The sequence below is a fragment of the Carcharodon carcharias genome, chromosome 36 (genome assembly GCF_017639515.1).
Source record: "Carcharodon carcharias isolate sCarCar2 chromosome 36, sCarCar2.pri, whole genome shotgun sequence".
Classification (NCBI taxonomy): Eukaryota; Metazoa; Chordata; class Chondrichthyes; order Lamniformes; family Lamnidae; genus Carcharodon; species Carcharodon carcharias.
Genome location: NC_054502.1, coordinates 8,995,175 through 9,012,664, shown reverse-complemented (window position 1 = coordinate 9,012,664; position 17,490 = coordinate 8,995,175). Strand labels below are relative to the sequence as shown.

The 17,490-nt window shown below is 49.5% G+C and overlaps 1 protein-coding gene across 4 annotated transcripts in view; it reads left to right on the top strand.

Annotated features, from left to right (window-relative positions):
- Positions 1 to 14,168, top strand: part of LOC121272921 (semaphorin-4B-like) — a 114,932-nt gene extending 100,764 nt beyond the window's left edge. For all 4 annotated transcript variants that reach the window (XM_041179786.1, XM_041179783.1, XM_041179787.1 and 1 more), the window contains 6 exons: positions 1,898 to 2,048; positions 4,389 to 4,578; positions 8,069 to 8,184; positions 9,149 to 9,309; positions 10,505 to 10,602; positions 13,433 to 14,168. In XM_041179786.1, coding sequence (XP_041035720.1) covers positions 1,898 to 2,048; positions 4,389 to 4,578; positions 8,069 to 8,184; positions 9,149 to 9,309; positions 10,505 to 10,602; positions 13,433 to 14,088 — 1,372 coding nt within the window. In that variant the 3' untranslated portion in view covers positions 14,089 to 14,168. The remainder of the gene's footprint in view (positions 1 to 1,897; positions 2,049 to 4,388; positions 4,579 to 8,068; positions 8,185 to 9,148; positions 9,310 to 10,504; positions 10,603 to 13,432) is intronic.
- The last annotated feature ends 3,322 nt before the right edge of the window (positions 14,169 to 17,490 follow it).

Genomic DNA, 17,490 nt, shown 5'->3' with positions numbered 1-17,490 from the left:
ATCCCGCTTTCCAGCACCTGGTCTGTACCCCTGCAGGTTCCAGCACTTGAGGTACATATCCAGGCACCTTTTAAATGAGTTGAGGGTTTCTGCTTCTACTGCCCTTTCAGGCAGTGAGTTCCACAGCCCCACAACCTTCTGAATGAATAAAAACCTTTCCTCGTCCCCCCTCTAATCTTTCTACTGATTACTTTAAATCTATGCCCCCTAGTCATTGACCTCTCTGCTAAGGTAAGCAGACCCTTCCCATCCACTCTATCCAGGCGCCCCCCCCTCAAGATTTTGTACCTCTCAAACAAATCTCCCCTCAGCCTCCTCTGTTCCAAGGAGTTCTATGTTGGTTCCCAGATCTTGGGTTTCTGAAATTATTAGTGAAAGCCTGCTAATCTCCAACTGGAGAAGCAATACTTTAATTAGTTCATTCATTACAGACTTAATTTCCTTTGTAATTATGTTTTATTTTTAGTTACATCTGGCAAACACAGTGGAATCATTGTAAGTGTGGCATTTGTGCTGATCCCTTGTGTTACTTTAGAAAGGCCAGGCCACTCAACTCAGCAAGCACACCCATTTCCTATAGATGTTGACCCTGTCAATATATCGCTCAGTCTCGCACCAAGAACTACAATAACGTCAATAACTAATAACCATCAACACCGATAACATTCAACACCTACATACGCAACAACCAAAATAGTCCAACACCCAAAATCATCCAACAGCCAATAATATCCACCGCCGGACCATATCCATCGCCCGACAATATCCATCGCCGTCAATATCCACCGCCCAACAATATCCATCACCCAATAATATCCATTGCCGTCAATATACACTGCCCGACAATATCCACCACCCGGCATTATCCACTGCCCGACCATATCCACCGCCCGACCATATCCATCGCCCGACCATATCCATTGCCGTCAATATCCACCGCCCGACCATATCCACCGCCCGACAATATCCATTGCCCAACAATATCCATCGCCGTTAATATCCACCGCCCAACAATATCCTTCGCCCAACAATATCCATCGCCCAACAATATCCATTGCCGTCAATATCCACTGCCCGACAATATCCACCACCCGGCATTATCCACCGCCCAACCATATCCATTGCCGTCAATATCCACCGCCCGACCATATCCACCGCCCAACCATATCCATTGCTGTCAATATCCACTGCCTGACAATATCCACCACTCGGCATTATCCACCGCCCGACAATATCCATTGCCCAACAATATCCATCGCTGTCAATATCCACCGCCTGACAATATCCATGACCCGACAATATCTATCGCCGTCAATATCCACCGCCTGACAATATCCATTACCCGATAATATCCATCGCCGTCAATATCCACCGCCTGACAATATCCATCGCTGTCAATATCCACCACTCAACAATATTCACCACCCAGCATTATCCACCGCCCGGCATTATCCACCACCCGACCATATCCGTCGCACAATATTATCTAACAGCTTCCACTACTTAACAGATCACAACACCCAACTTCCAACAATCAGTAACACCCACCATTCATCATACAGCACCACTTAAACCTGACACCCAACGTTCGCCTCGAGGAGCATTTATCATAATGATCACGACTAAAACATTTCAGAAGACAGTGGAACAAGGAGAAGTTGACCAGTATCTGGAGATGGGGATAAATGTAGAAACAAAAAGCAGAAGGAAATATCAAAATAATTACAGAGAGCAGGACAAGAAACGCAGCAAACAGTCTCCATTTATGCAATGTGTTAAATAGCCTTCCCTGACAACTGATTGCACAACGCAATTACCCTTTCGTTGAAATAATTCCCCAAACGTCCCTTCTAATTTCGAGCTCTCAGTATTATCCATGCCTATCCTCACTTTGTAGGTTCCGCGGTGCCTCTGACAGCTCGGCAGTCTGTGCCTTTACTTTACACGACATTCAAACGGTGTTCAACGGGCTGTACAAGTTGCTGAACAGAGAAACACAGACGTGGTCGTCATTTTCGGCTGATGGTTTGGACATGAGGCCTGGCTCTGTGAGTTGTGTTTCCTTTCAATAAATGGACTCATCTTTTCGAAAAGATAATAAGGCATTGACCTCAAATTGCAGTTAGAATCACAATATCTTGAGGCTTCATTACTTCATAAAGTACATAATGTACTGGCTAGCGCTGCACTGTTTAATCTGATCTGTTGCGTCACCTGTACAAATTCCAACTGCTGTAAATAAGGGGGTTCTGAGATCAATTAGAAGCTATTTGCTCCTGGGCTGGGGACTCTGTAGGTGGGCGGAAGCTTATAAATTCCTGGTCCCAGGACCAGACCATTCCATCATCTCTATATTCATATTTCTTTCTACTTTATGCCTGGAGTGTGACAGACTCAACCCCTTTGTACATAGAGGTAGAAATTGGTATGCATTGTACCCATGTTGCAGATGTAAAAGGTCATTACCAGTTTAGCAGTGGGGTGGCCTGCTGAGTTATAAAGAGTCACTGCCACATATTAGGTATCGCTGGCCCAGAAATGGTGACGCTCTTAACCAGGGACTGAATGTGGGTTGCAGGAGTGCACCATCTTGGTCCTCCACTAGCTCTGCAGTCCTGCCACTCAACACGACTGCCCTGGCACCAGCCCTCCCCAGAAATGGTCCAAGGTCCCCTTTAGTCCAAAAGCATGCTCCCTTCACAGTGCCAGCTGGGCTCGGCAATGGGCCCAGTCAATAATCTACCCCTTAGATGTGTAACTGGAGAGCGAGAGGGGTAGATGGCAGCATGCTTGACTTCAAAGGTGTTTGGCAAGAGAGGAAAGAATCAGCCAAGGCTCCTTGTCCTGATCACTGCAAAGTGGCTGACACTGGACACTGTCGTCAGGTGTAGAAATGTCCTATGATACTCTGATAGTCAACAGGCCAGTCACCACTTTGTATCCAGCTCGTGGATAAAGAATGACCACTTAGGTGAAGTATAGGAAAATAACCTTAGAAGAGAAGTGGCAGGAAAACTCCCAGGACAGGAACAGCACGGAGTTAGATATAGAGTAAAGCTCCCTCTACACGGTCCCCATCAAACACTCCCAGGACAGGAACAGCACGGGGTTAGATACAGAGTAAAACTCCCTCTACACTGTCCCCATCAAACACTCCCAGGACAGGAACAGCACGGGGTTAGATACAGAGTAAAGCTCCCTCTACACTGTCCCCATCAAACACTCCCAGGACAGGTACAGCACGGGGTTAGATACAGAGTAATGCTCCCTCTACACTGTCCCCATCAAACACTCCCAGGACAGGTACAGCACAGAGTTAGATACAGAGTAAATCTCCCTCTACACTGTCCCCATCAAACACTCCCAGGACAGGTACAGCACGGGTTAGATACAGAGTAAAGCTTCCCCTACACTGTCCCCATCAAACACTCCCAGGACAGGTACAGCACAGAGTTAGATACAGAGTAAATCTCCCTCTACACTGTCCCCATCAAACACTCCCAGGACAGGTACAGCACGGGTTAGATACAGAGTAAAGCTCCCCCTACCCTGTCCCCATCAAACATTCCCAGGACAGGTAGAGCACAGGGTTATATACAAAGTAAAGCTCCCTCTACATTGTCCACATCAAACGCTTCCAGGACAGGTACAGCATGGGAATAGAAACAGAGTAAAGCTTCCTTTACACTGTCCCCATCAAACACTCCCAGGACAGGGACAGCACAGGGTTAGATGCAGAGTAAAGCTCCCTCTACTCTGACCCCATCAAACACTCCCAGGACAGGTACAGCACGGAGTTAGTTACAGAGTAAATCTCCCTCTACAGTGTCCCCATCAAACACTCCCAGGACAGGTACAGCAGAGTTAGATATAGAGCAAAGCACCCTCTACGCTGAGCCCATCAAACACTCCCAGGACAAGTACAGCACGGGGTTAGATACAGAGTAAAGCTCCCTCTACACTGTCCCCATCAAACACTCCCAGGACAGGTACAGCACGGGGTTAGATACAGAGTAATGCTCCCTCTACACTGTCCCCATCAAACACTCCCAGGACAGGTACAGCACAGAGTTAGATACAGAGTAAATCTCCCTCTACACTGTCCCCATCAAACACTCCCAGGACAGGTACAGCACGGGTTAGATACAGAGTAAAGCTTCCCCTACACTGTCCCCATCAAACACTCCCAGGACAGGTACAGCACGGGGTTAGATACAGAGTAAAGCTCCCTCTACACTGTCTTCATCAAACACTCCCAGGGCAGGTACAGCATGGGGTTAGATACAGAGGGGAAGAAGTTCTGTTACATTTCCTCTCACCTCTCTTTTAGCATGTGACAGCCCTTTATCCTTCCCCACCTCATGCTTGTCTAACCATGGTTTCTGCAGTGTAACACAAAGCCTTGGATGGATTCAACCCTCAACCTTGTCAAAGACCGTTTCATGATGGATGGCGTGGTACATCCCACGGGACACCAACCACAGCTGGTGAAACTGAAGGAGAAGTACCTGAAGATAGCAGTGGACTCTGTACTGTCAGTCAACTTGATGAAGCACCGAGTCATGTTCCTGATCACAGGTAGGTACCTATACCTGATGTTCCTGATCACAGGTAGGCACATATACCTGATGTTCCTGATCACAGGCGGGCACATATACCTGATGTTCCTGATCACAGGTAGGCACATATACCTGATGTTCCTGATCACAGGTAGGCACATATACCTGATGTTCCTGATCACAGGCGGGCACATATACCTGATGTTCCTGATCACAGGTAGGCACATATACCTGATGTTCCTGATCACAGGTAGGCACATATACCTGATGTTCCTGATCACAGGTAGGCACATATACCTGATGTTCCTGATCACAGGTAGGCACATATACCTGATGTTCCTGATCACAGGTAGGCACATATACCTGATGTGCCTGATCACAGGTAGGCACATATACCTGATGTTCCTGATCACAGGCAGGCACATATACCTGATGTCTAATGGGTGGGTAACCATTTACCAAATCAGGTAGCACATTCTGTGAATCATAACTGTTTTATTATTAAACTATAGTTCATTACAAATACCACTCTTTCCTTCTGAACAAAGAACAAAGAACAAAGAAAAGTACAGCGCAGGAACAGGCCCTTCGGCCCTCCAAGCCTGCGCCGATTGTATTGCCCGTCAACTAAAACATTTTGCACTTCCGGGGTCCGTACCCCTCTATTCCCATCCTATTCATGTATTTGTCAAGCTGCCTCTTAAACAACACTATCGTACCTGCTTCCACCACCTCCTCTGGCAGCAAATTCCAGACATTCACTACCCTCTGCGTAAAAAACTTGCCCCGCACATCTCCTCTATAGTTTTCTCTTCTCACATTAAATCTATGTCCCCTAGTAATTGACTCTTCCACCCTGGGAAAAAGCTTCTGACTATCTACTCTGTCCATGCCACTCGTAATTTTGTAAACTTCTATCAAGTCGCCCTCAATCTCCGTCGCTCTAGTGAGAACAATCCGAGTTTCTCCAACCTCTCCTCATAGCTAATAACCTCCAGACCAGGCAGCATCCTGGTAAACCTCCTCTGTACCCTCTCCAATGCCTCCATATCCTTCTGGTAATGTGGCGACCAGAATTGCATGCAATATTCCAAGTGTGGCCTAACCAAGGTTTTATACAGCTGCAGCATGACTTCCCAGCTTTTATACTCAATACCCCTGCCAATGAAGGCAAGCATGCTATATGCCTTCCTAACTACCTTACCCACCTGCGTTGCCACTTTCAGTGACCTGTGGACCTGTACACCCAGATCCCTCTGCCCGTTGATGCACTTAAGGGTTCTGTCATTTACTGTATAATTCCTGCCTGTATTAGACCTTCCAAAATGCATTACCTCGCATTTGTCTGGATTAAACTCCATCTGCCATTTCTCCGCCCAAGTCTCCAACTGATCTATATCCCGTTGTATCCTTTGACAATCCTCTTCACTATCTGCAGCTCCTCCAACCTTAGTGTCATCTGCAAACTTGCTAATTAGCCCAGTTACATTTTCCTCCAAATCATTTATGTATACTACAAACAGCAAAGGTCCCAGCACTGAACCCTGCGCAACACCACTAGTCACAGCTCTCCATTCAGAAAAGCACCCTTCCACTGCTACCCTCTGTCTTCTATGACCAAACCAATTGTGTATCCATCCAGCCAGCTCACCTCTGATCCCGTGCGACTCTACCTTCTGTACCAGTCTGCCATGGGGGACCTTGTCAAAGGCCTTACTGAAATCCATGTATATAACATCCACTGCCCACCCATCATCGATCATCTTTGTCACTTCCTCGAAAAACTTGGTCAAGTTAGTGAGACACAATCTCCCCTTTACAAAACCATGTTGCCTCTCACTAATACGCCCATTTGCTTCCAAATGGTATTAAATCCTGTCACGAAGAATCTTCTCCAATAATTTCCCTACCACTGATGTAAGGATTGTTTCCCTGTTAAAAAGCAGAAAGTCCCTCATAGCAGAGGGGAGAATCTTCAATGAGCATAACCTGCTCTCAGTTCATCCAGAAGCTTGGCTTTACTCTTAAAGGGACCTGCATTTCAAACATTGTTGCCTGAGACGGCAAATAAAATCAGTGGAACTATTGCCTTTACTTCTCCTGTGAGCATCGAAATAGGATGTTATACCAATGAATGTATACCAGCAATCAAACCCTCCCAGGACAGGTACAGCACGGGGTTAGATACAGAGTAAAACTCCCTCTACACCGTCCTCATCAAACACTCCCAGGACAGGTACAGCACGGGGTTAGATACTGAGTAAAGCTCCCTCTACAGTGTCCCCATCAAACACTCTCAGGACAGGTACAGCACAGGGTTAGATACAGAGTAAAGCTCCCTCTACACTGTCCCCATCAAACACTCCCAGGACAGGTACAGCACGGGGTTAGATACAGAGTAAAGCTCCCTCTACACTGTCCCCATCAAACACTCCCAGGACAGGTACAGCACAGGGTTAGATACAGAGTAAAGCTCCCTCTGCACAGTCCCCATCAAACACTCCCAGGACAGGTACAGCACGGAGTTAGATACAGAGTAAATCTCCCTCTGCACTGTCCCCATCAAACACTCCCAGGGCAGGTATGGCACAGGGTTAGATACAGAGTAAAGCTCCTTCTACACAGGGTGCCCGGCTCAATTGTGACATTCATTCTGCTAAGTCTCTGGCAGGTGCGAGTTCCCATGGGTTGGTTGAGACATGAATGGGGATATGGGTATGGGTATCGGTATGGGGTTATGGGGATATGGGTATGGGGATATGGGGATTTGGGTATTGGTATTGGGATATGGGGATATGGGTATGGGTATTGGGATATGGGGATATGGGTATGGGTATTGGGCTATGGGGATATGGGTATGCATATGGATATGGGGATGGGGATATGGGTATGGGAATATGGAGATATGGGTATGGGGATATGGGTATGGGTATGGATATGGGGATATGGGTATGGATATCGGGATATGGGGATATGGGTATGGGCATGGGGATATGGTAATATGGGTTTGGGTATGGGGATATGGGTATGGGGATATGGGGATATGGGTATGGGTATGGAGATATGGGGATATGGGTATGGATATGGGGATATGGGAATATGGGTATGGGTATGGGGATATGCGGATATAGGTATGGATATGGGGATATGGGTATGGGTATGGATATGGGGATATGGGTATGGGAATGGGGATATGGGGATATGGGTATGGGTATGGATATGGGGATATGGGTATGGATATGGGGATATGGGGATATGGGTATGGGGATATGGGTTTGGGTATGGGGATATGGGTTTGGGTATTGGGATATGGGTATGGGGATATGGGGATATGGGTATGGATATGGGGATATGGGGATATGGGTATAGATATGGGGATATGGGGATATGGGTATGGGTATGGATTTGGGGATATGGGTATGGGTATGGGGATATGGGGATGGGAAGAAAAGGAAAGGAATTCTCTTCATTGCTCTGCATATTTCTGTTTGCTCCTTTTCCTTCCCCAGCCCGTGGTTTCCTGCACAAAGCCCTGTGTGTGAATGGTACCTCTTACATCATCGAGGAGCTTCAACTCTTCTCAACTCCACAGTCTGTGCACAGCCTCGTCCTCTCTCCTGAAAAGGTTAGCAGCCCAGCTCCCTCTGCGTGCACCTCTTCACTTGTGGGCCCTGAAGAGTGAGACAGCTGGAGCCACTGGCCCATTGATAAGGCTGGGCGCGAATCTTCACCTCTGCCATTCTGGGCTAGGGAAGGGGGGGCCGTTCACCCCACCCTGGGCTAGGGAAGGGGGGACTGTTCACCCCACCCTGGGCTAGGGAAGGGGGGGCCGTTCACCCCACCCTGGGCTAGGGAAGGGGGGACTGTTCACCCCACCCTGGGCTAGGGAAGGGGGGATACTGTTCACCCCACCCTGGGCTAGGGAAGGGGGGATACTGTTCACCCCACCCTGGGCTAGGGAAGGGGGGATACTGTTCACCCCACCCTGGGCTAGGGAAGGGGGGGTGTGCTGTCCTGTGTCCCCAGCTGGCAGGTGAACACGTGTATGAACGTGATGTTGCCTTGACTTTGGCTCCAGCCATCGAGCAGTCAGATAGTAACTGGCGTCATCTGGTACCAATTACTCTCACAGTTCCACTGCGCTACCCTGGCACTCTCTAGTATCAGGGCATTTAACCATCTACACTTTACTCTTTAAACCCCAGAATGAACCTCACCCCCAAATGTTGCACCTGTCCTGGGAGTGTTTGATGGGGACAGTGTAGAGGGAGCTTTGTTCTGTATCTAACCCCGTGCTGTCCCGGTCCTGTGAGTTTTTGATGGGGACAGTGTAGGGGGAGCTTTACTCTGTATCTAACCCCGTGCTGTACCTGTCCTGGGAGTGTTTGATGGGGACAGGGTCGTGGAAGCTGTATTCTGGCAAAACTAGTGGTGCAGATTAGCACGGCATTCTAATTAATGCAGTTGTGGAAACTGGATAACAGGGGGTACCTACTCTAGGACTATTTGGATGTTGCTCATGAGTCCCTGTTGCTGGAACTCACTCCAAACACTGTGGCAAACCCTCTGTGCTTTTTGTTTTACGATAGGGGGTTCTGTACATCGGATCATCGATAGGGGTACTGCAGGTGCCTCTCTCGAACTGTACTGCTTACCTAAGCTGTGGGGACTGTGTGTTATCCAGAGACCCCTACTGCGCCTGGGACAGAGATGACAGGGTCTGCAAGGAGACAAGAAACCAACCAGAGATGTGAGTATACCACCGGTGGTGAATAGCAGCCCTGACACCTGACACCTGGCCCACGTGTTATGACTCACTCTATCCCTGGCCCAATCTCTCTCGCCGATCACGCCAGGGTGATGCTGGAGGTCTGAGTTGTGCTGGCTGTCAGCCTGAGGCTGGGTTTGTGTCCTGTGTCTCCGCGTCACCTAGTCCGTGATCGGACTGTCCTCTGGGTGAAATGTGTCACAGATGCCTGGCCAGGAATTATAGTATTTATTGCTCTGTGCCACATGCTCATAGACTCATAGACGTTTGTAGCACAGAAGGAGGCCTTTCGGCCCATCGTGTCCATGCTGGTCAATGTAGAACTGACTACACTAATCCCATTTTCCAGTGGCCCATACCCTGGAGGCAATGGCAACGCAAGTGAATATCTAAATACTTCTTAAATATTACCAGAGCTTCTGACTCAACCACCCTTTCAGGCAGTGAGTTCCAGTCTCCCTCCACCCCCTGAGTGCAGTCTCCCTCCACCCCCTGAGTGCAGTCTCCCTCCACCCCCTGAGTGCAGTCTCCCTCCACCCCCTGAGTGCAGTCTCCCTCCACCCCCTGAGTGCAGTCTCCCTCCACCCCCTGAGTGAAAAAGTTTCTCAACTCCCCTCTTATCTTTCTACCTCTTAACTGGTTATTGATCCTTCTACAAATGGATAAAGTGCCTTCCTATCTACCCTATCTATGCCCCTCATTATCTTATACACCTCTCTCAGGTCCCCTCTCAACCGTCGCTGCTCCAAGGGAAACAACCCCAGCCTATCCAATCTTTCCTCATAGCTCAGACCCTCCAGCTCAGGCAGCCTCCTGTTAAATCTCCTCTGCACCCTCTCCAGTGCAATCGCATCCTTCCTATAATGGCCTAACTCTTTCAACAGTTACTCTGGCTCACCGCTCCATGTCTTTCTCTCCTTTTCTCTCTCAGAGCTACTCTTGGCCAGTGTGTCTCCCTTTTTTTGTTCTCTCTCTCCATCTGTCTTGTCCCTCACTCTGTCCATCATCTCCACCTCTCTCCCTGTCAATCTTTCACTCTGTGCTTGAGTGAATATGCTAGTGTACCTCTTTCTCTGTCTATCTCTTACCTCACTTCGCCTCTATCCCTCTGCATGAACACTTTGTAAGCCAATATTTCAGACACACTCCATGTGAAATTATTTTTTTTTTTTTGAAGGCGCAACTGGGTTCAGGACATCGAGAACGCAAATGCAGCCTTAGCTTGCTCACCCCGGCCACAGCCAAGAATGCAGGCACCAAAGGAAACCCAGAAAGGTTTGTTCAACCACTAATTCATGTTAAAGAGACAGGCCCCAGACAAGGAAACCTGAATCAGTGTCTGTGTGTATGTGTCTCTGCCTGTGTGTGTGTGTGTGTGTGTGTGTGTGTGTCTATGCCTGTGTGTGTGTGTGTGTGTGTGTGTGTGTGTCTATGCATGTGTGTGTCAGTGTTTGTGTCTGTCTGTATGTGCTTCTGTGTGTGTTTGTGTGTTTCTGTGTGTGTGTGTCTCTGTGGTTGTGTGGCTCCGTGTTTACGTGTCTATGTGTGTGCGTGTATCTCTATGTGTGTGTGAATCTCTGTGTGTGTATTATGACACAGCCAATGGTAAGGGCTGAGTTGTTCAAATCCCAGAGGGAATCTTGAAACAACTGACATAACCCATTTTTGCAATTTGTAATTTCAAGATGCAGACTTTGAATGCAGTAGGAATAAGACCACTGAGTTTCATGGTCTTTATATAAAATTAAATTAAACATTTGTTAATTTAACAACAAATTAAACACACATACATGGCTACAAATTACTACTATAGTAACTTTTAACAAATCCCCAAATTAATCACCCCCAGGTAAATCTCCACTAAGGCAACAACAGTAACCCATAGACTTTAAATAGACACCAGGCAAAGTACATTTGACCTTACAAATTCCAAATGAGGTTCCTTTGCAAGTTGGTTGGAGGTGTACAGGCTGCTTAGGTCTTAAATGCATCTACTTTACACACACAAACTCCTTTCTTTATATACCTAGCTTTCCCTTTGAATGTACGTTTTCCATTGTATCACTAGGTCTTTTGAACTTCAGCTCTTCTAACAATAAAACCCCTTTCAAAGCACTGATATTATTAGTAAGCAGAAAAAATAAACACATTGTTTGGCGGCTCCCAGCTAGGTGCAAGATTTTACTCCCTTCTTTTGAATGGTTTATTCAACAAATACAAATATACTTTACCTTTTACCTTCCTTTTGTATAATTAACATCTCAAACAACTATACATCAAAACACCCAGACTAGCTGTCTTTAATCCAATTAAGTCACACACAGACACAGACCAAATTCCAATTTAAAAATAATTTCCAATAACTATATCTCTTCATGACAGTGTGCCTGTGTATCTGTGTGTGTGTGTGTGTGTGTGTGTGTGTGTCCCTGTGTATGTCTCTGTGTGTCTATGCATGTGTGTGTGTCTGTGTGTGTGTACATTTATGTATGTGTGTGTCTGCGCGTGTGTGTGTATCTCTGTGTTTGTATGTGTCTGTGTATCTATGCTTGTGCATCTGCGCATATGTATCTGTCTGTTTCTATGTGTGTGTATGTGTCTGTGGGTACATTTGCATCTTTGTGTGTGCATGTGTGTGTATCTCTCTGTGTGTATCTGTGTGAGTTTTTGTGTGTGTGTGTGTGTCTGTATGTATGTGTGTCTGTGTGTGTGTGTGTGTGTGTGTGTGTGTCTGTGAGTCCCTGTGTATGTGTGTGTATGTGTCTGTGTGTCTGTGAGTCCCTGTGTGTGTGTGTGTGTGTTTGTGTGTGTTTGTGAGTCCCTGTGTATGTGTGTGTATGTGTCTGTGAGTCTCTGTGTGTGTGTGTGTTTGTGTGTGTCTGTGAGTCCCTGTGTATGTGTGTGTATGTGTCTGTGTGTGTGCCTGTGAGTCCCTGTGTATGTGTGTGTATGTGTCTGTGTGTCTGTGAGTCCGTGTGTGTGTGTGTGTGTGTATGTGTGTGTGTGTGTGTCTGTGAGTTCCTGTGTGTGTGTGTCTGTGTGTGTGTGTCTGTGAGTCCCTGTGTGTGTGTGTCTGTGTGTGTGTGTCTGTGAGTCCCTGTGTATGTGTGTCTATGTGTGTGTGTCTGTGTGTGTGTGTCTGTGTGTGTGTGTCTGTGAGTCCCTGTGTGTGTGTGTCTGTGTGTGTGTGTCTGTGAGTCCCTGTGTCTGTGTGTGTGTGTGTGTGTGTGTGTGTGTGTGTGTGTGTGTGTCTGTGAGTCCCTGTGTATGTGTGTCTATGTGTGTGTGTCTGTGTGTGTGTGTCTGTGTGTGTGTGTCTGTGTGTGTGTGTCTGTGTGTGTGTGTCTGTGAGTCCCTGTGTCTGTGTGTGTAATATCAGCCTGAGGTCCCTGTCCTCATTGCTGCCTACTCACTGCCCCTTGAAAGTTTCCCTGTCAACCTCGGGTCAGGACTAGGTTGGGCTGTGCTGTTTTCACAGCTAGTCAGCATGCTGAATGGTACCTGGACTCCAAGGGTTAAATTACCAGGAGAGATTACGGAAAGTAGGCTAGTATTCCCTGGCATTTATAACATTAAGAGGTGAGTTGATGAAAGGTTTCAAGATATAAGAGGAACTGATAGGGTAGATTGAGAGGAACTATTTTCCTGTCTTGGGGAGTCCAGAACTAGGGGGCAGAGTCTAAACTTTAGAGCCAGTCAAGTCAGGAGTAAAATTAGGAAACACTTTGACACACACAGGGTGGGAGAGGTTCAGAACTCTCTCACAAACAGAAACTGATGATCGATGGAGTTTGATAGATTTCTGTTAACCAAAGGTATCAAGGAGAAAAGACGGGTATGCGGAGTTAGGTCACAGGCGAGCCATGACCTCATTGAACGGCAAAACAGGCTCGAGGGGCTGAATGGCCTCCTCTTACTTGGATGTACCTTTGGCAACTCAGCGCACGAGTTTGGAGACAGGTCCTGGAGAGACGTTCTGCCGGGTGCCCAGTGCCCGCTGGGAGTCAGAGGTGGATCATAAGATAATGCGTTCTGGCTGGTCATGACAGGCTTGGCATGCGGTTGATTTTACCTTTTCCGTTCACCCCGTTCATTTATTTCATAGATCCCTCAGCCCCCCTTGTGGAGAAGGTGCGGGCCAACTCCCTCGTCAACCTGCGCTGCCAAGCCAACTCGAACCTGGCACGAAAGAGCTGGACCCACAAAGGGGCAGAGCCGCTGACATCGGGTTTGATCCCCCAGCCCAGCGGCCTCAGCTTTGTGGTCACTGCTGAGCACCAGGGCCTGTGGGAGTGCTGGGCCACCGAGAATCAGTTCAGGGTGTTGCTGGTGAGTTACTCGCTTCAGATTACCGATCCTGCCTTATGGGAAGCTAACCAAGGTCTGCAGTCTCATACGAACCCTGCCCTGAAGACGTACTGGAGCGAGCTGGTAGTGGTGAGCGTCCTCTTTGTGCTATTTGCTGTGCTGGTGGCTGCTTTCGCTCTGCGCTCTTACTCCGAGAGGTTGAGGAGCCGGTGTAAAGTCCGAGCGGGTGCTTCAGCCAAGGCAGAGAGCGGTCCGGTGAGTGGGAGCTGCTTGGAGACGGCCCCCTTAAACAAAGGCCCCGTCAGCAATGGAAGCTACCAGAACCTTCAGGACGAAGAGGGCGGCGCCGTCTCAGCCGGGGGAGAGCAGGAGGAGTCGGGGGGACAAGCGACCAGCACGGAATCCCTTAAAAACAGGGGGAGGCCCAGCGCTCAGGCGCAAGCGGACATCTAGGAGGGGGCGAGAATGCCCCGCTGCTGACCTGTGGACTTGCCAGGAGAAAGGAGGGGCCATGCCACACGGCTGATGCAATGAGGAACGAGTGAGGGTGGGGTGGGAGGGAGGGGGGTTGGTGGGGAGTATAACCCGGGGCTGGGTTTCCCCCAGAGTGTCCCTAATCCGGGGTGGGGGGGAGGGAACCCCTGTAACCCTTGCGCGGGTTTCTTTCCTGTCTTTGTAGATGTCACTTGCCGCGTTCCGTCACCACGATGTGAGAAAACATGTCCTTTTCATTTTCGTAACAATCCTCTCGCTCAGGGACCTGCACGTTGGGATTTCTACACTCCCCGTCTTGTATATGTGTGATTCGCTTCCTGCAGCCTGGAATGCGTCTGACTACAGCCCAGCGCCTGTCCCCTCCAAACAGCTCAGACTCCCGTTGGTGGGCACCGTGGGCAAGACGTCCCTCCGCGGCCTTGGAGGCTCTTGCACAACTGCTGCATTCATTGCGGACGTTCACCAGATTTTCCTTAACTGGGCCCTCGGAGGCCGTGGAGGTTCAGACCTGTGCGAGGTTGTTCCGGTCCCCCTTTGTCCTTTGCTGGCAGAGAAAGGAGGTGGCGAGGGAAGCACGTTGGGGGTGCGTACGGTTGGAGCTGTTGGCCCTGAACCCTGTTGAGCTCGGTCGCAGCCACATCGATTGGGGCTGTTGCTACCATCCGGCAATGGGGGTGGGGGGGGGAGGGGTGGTGGGGTGGGGGGGGGCGGAGTGTAATTGCGATTGTGGGTGGGGGGTGAGGAGGGGGAGGGGGTGCGGGGAAAGGACCAGAGGAGCCACTCCAAGGTCAGCGGGGAACGTATGGCCTCCGCTCACCCTGCCACCCCACCACCTCCCACTCAAGGCACTGCCGCAGGCGGCATATGAGCCCAGGCAGAACCCTCCATGGATTAACTGCGAGAGATGTCGGAGTGGACCTAGGGTGAAATGGCAATCCTTTTTGGAGAAAACCGGCCATCTTGGAAGGACGGCGTGGTCCGAGAGATTGAAGGACAGATCAGATTCCGGGCAGGATTGGGGTGAAGGTCGTAGGAGGAGGCAGCAGGCCCAGTCCAGGGGGTAAATTCAGAATAAAGGGGAGGGTGTGATTTTTAAAAATTCATTCATGGGATGCGGGCATTGCTGGCTAGGATAACATTTATTGCCCGTCCCTAATTGCCCCCTTGAGAAGGTGGTGGGTGAGCCGCCTTCTTGAGCCGCTGCGGTCCCTGAGATGTAGGTACACCCACAGCGCTGTTAGGGAGGGAGTTCCAGGATTTGGACCCAGCGACAGTGAAGGAACGGCCGATATATTTACAAGTCAGGATGGTGAGTGGCTCGGAGGGGAACTTCCAGGTGGTGGGTGTTCCCCATGTGTCTGCTGCCCTTGTCCTTCTAGATGGTAGAGGTCGTGGGTTTGGAAGGTGCTGTCGAAGGAGCCTTGGTGAGTTGCTGCAGTGCATCTTGTAGATGGTACACACACTGCTGCTACTGTGCGTCGGTGGTGGAGGGAGTGAATGTTGAAGGTGGTGGATGGGATAATCGTTGAGCGGGAGGATGAGGAGTGAATTAGGACTAGGATCCTCAGAGTGTACAGTCCGGATTGCTAAGTGGAGGGAAGGGGTCAGGTCCAGTTAACCCACAGCCAGAAGGGCAGAGGGCATAGCTCGAGGACTGTGCGGAGCAAGGACCGCGGAGGGATCATAGACGAGAAATCAGCCCGTTGCAGTTCTTGAGTGTTGCAAATGTGGACATTCTGTGATCTTCACCCAAACAGGGGAAGAGGAGTAGTGGCTGTGTGATGGGATCTGTTATAGGGAGAGATTGTCTCTCTTTCTCTCTCTCTCTCTCCCCCTCTCTCTCTGTGTCTTTTATATTTTCATTTGTGATTCTGCAGGTTAATACCTCAAGTACTTCTGTTCATGTAAGAGAAAAGTATCTGTAATTGTTTCTAATGCAGAGCGATTGGTCGCAGAAGCAGCATTGTAATTAAAAAGAACCCTGTAAGTGCTTCATCATCTGTCCCAATCGTCAATGCCAGGCTAATGTTTAGCCATCAATCAAAAAAACCCAGGATGATTTCTGTTATTTGTCACGTTGCTGTTTGCGGGATCTTGCTGTGCTCAAATGGTGCCGTGTTTCCTACGTTACAACATACCCTTCAATAAACAAAGGTGCATCATTGGCTGTGAAGCCCTTTGGGGTGGGGGTTTGCGAAAGGTACTCTGGAAACGCACGCCCGTCTGTTTCTATTGTGTTTGGAATCTGCTTTCACGCCTCTCCCATGGTGATGGTGTAGTTGAAGTTGGGGGGGGGTGGGGGGGGGGGTGTTGTTGGGAGCAGGTGCCTGTTTGATGATAACAAATGCACCTGAGGTGTATGGGCCTGGCTGGACAGGTCAACGTTTGCCTATCCACCGTTTCTTCATGTGAAACGTGGAAGGGGGACAGAGCCCAGCGTCAGTGTACGTGGTGGAGCGGGCTGGCATCCAGGGGGGGCTGGTACACACACCGTGCCTGGCAGGAGGTGAGGGGACATCACTGCGTACGGTATCGGCGGGACCCAGGAACAGGCAGAGGCGACCCGGCCAGATAAGACAGGGGGGCATAATGCTGCCCGTCAAGCTGCCTGACATTCACTGCTTTGCCCTTGCACATTTGCCTCATCGCATCTGGTACACACCTGTCTATTGGCAGGGCAGCAACTCACAGTGGAGCGCCGTGTTGTCTCACCTCACCCAAGGGCTCCGCACATCGTTGTGTCAGAAACCTGGTAGGTTACTGACGCCCAGCATGAGCTTCATGACAGCCAACAGTGACATCCCACCCTGCATGGGCAAATGCAACAGTGTAGTGACATTGAGAGGAGTGCCATGCTATTCTGTAAGCAGTACTGACAGATACCTCCATTCTGGAGTTCTCGTATTCGTGTTCAAACCTCTCCCCTGTCTCTGTAACCTCCTCCAGCCCATACACCCCTCCCTATCTCTGTAACCACTCCTGCCCCTACACCCCTCCCTATCCCTGTAACCTCCTCCAGCCCCTACACCGCTCCCTATCTCTGTAATCCCATCTAGCCCCTAGACCCCTCCCTATCTCTGTAACCTCCTCCAGCCCCTACACCCCTCCCTATTTCTGTAACCTCCTCCAGCCCCTACACCCTTCCCTATCTCTGTAACCTCCTCCAGCCCCTACACCCCTCCCTATCTCTGTATCCTCCTCCAGCCCCTACACCCCTCCCTATCTCTGTAACCTCCTCCAGCCCCTACACCCCTCCCTATCTCTGTAACCTCCTCCAGCCCCTACACCCCTCCCTATCTCTGTAACCTCCTCCAGCCCCTACACCCCTCCCAAATCTGTAACCTCCTCCAGCCCCTATAC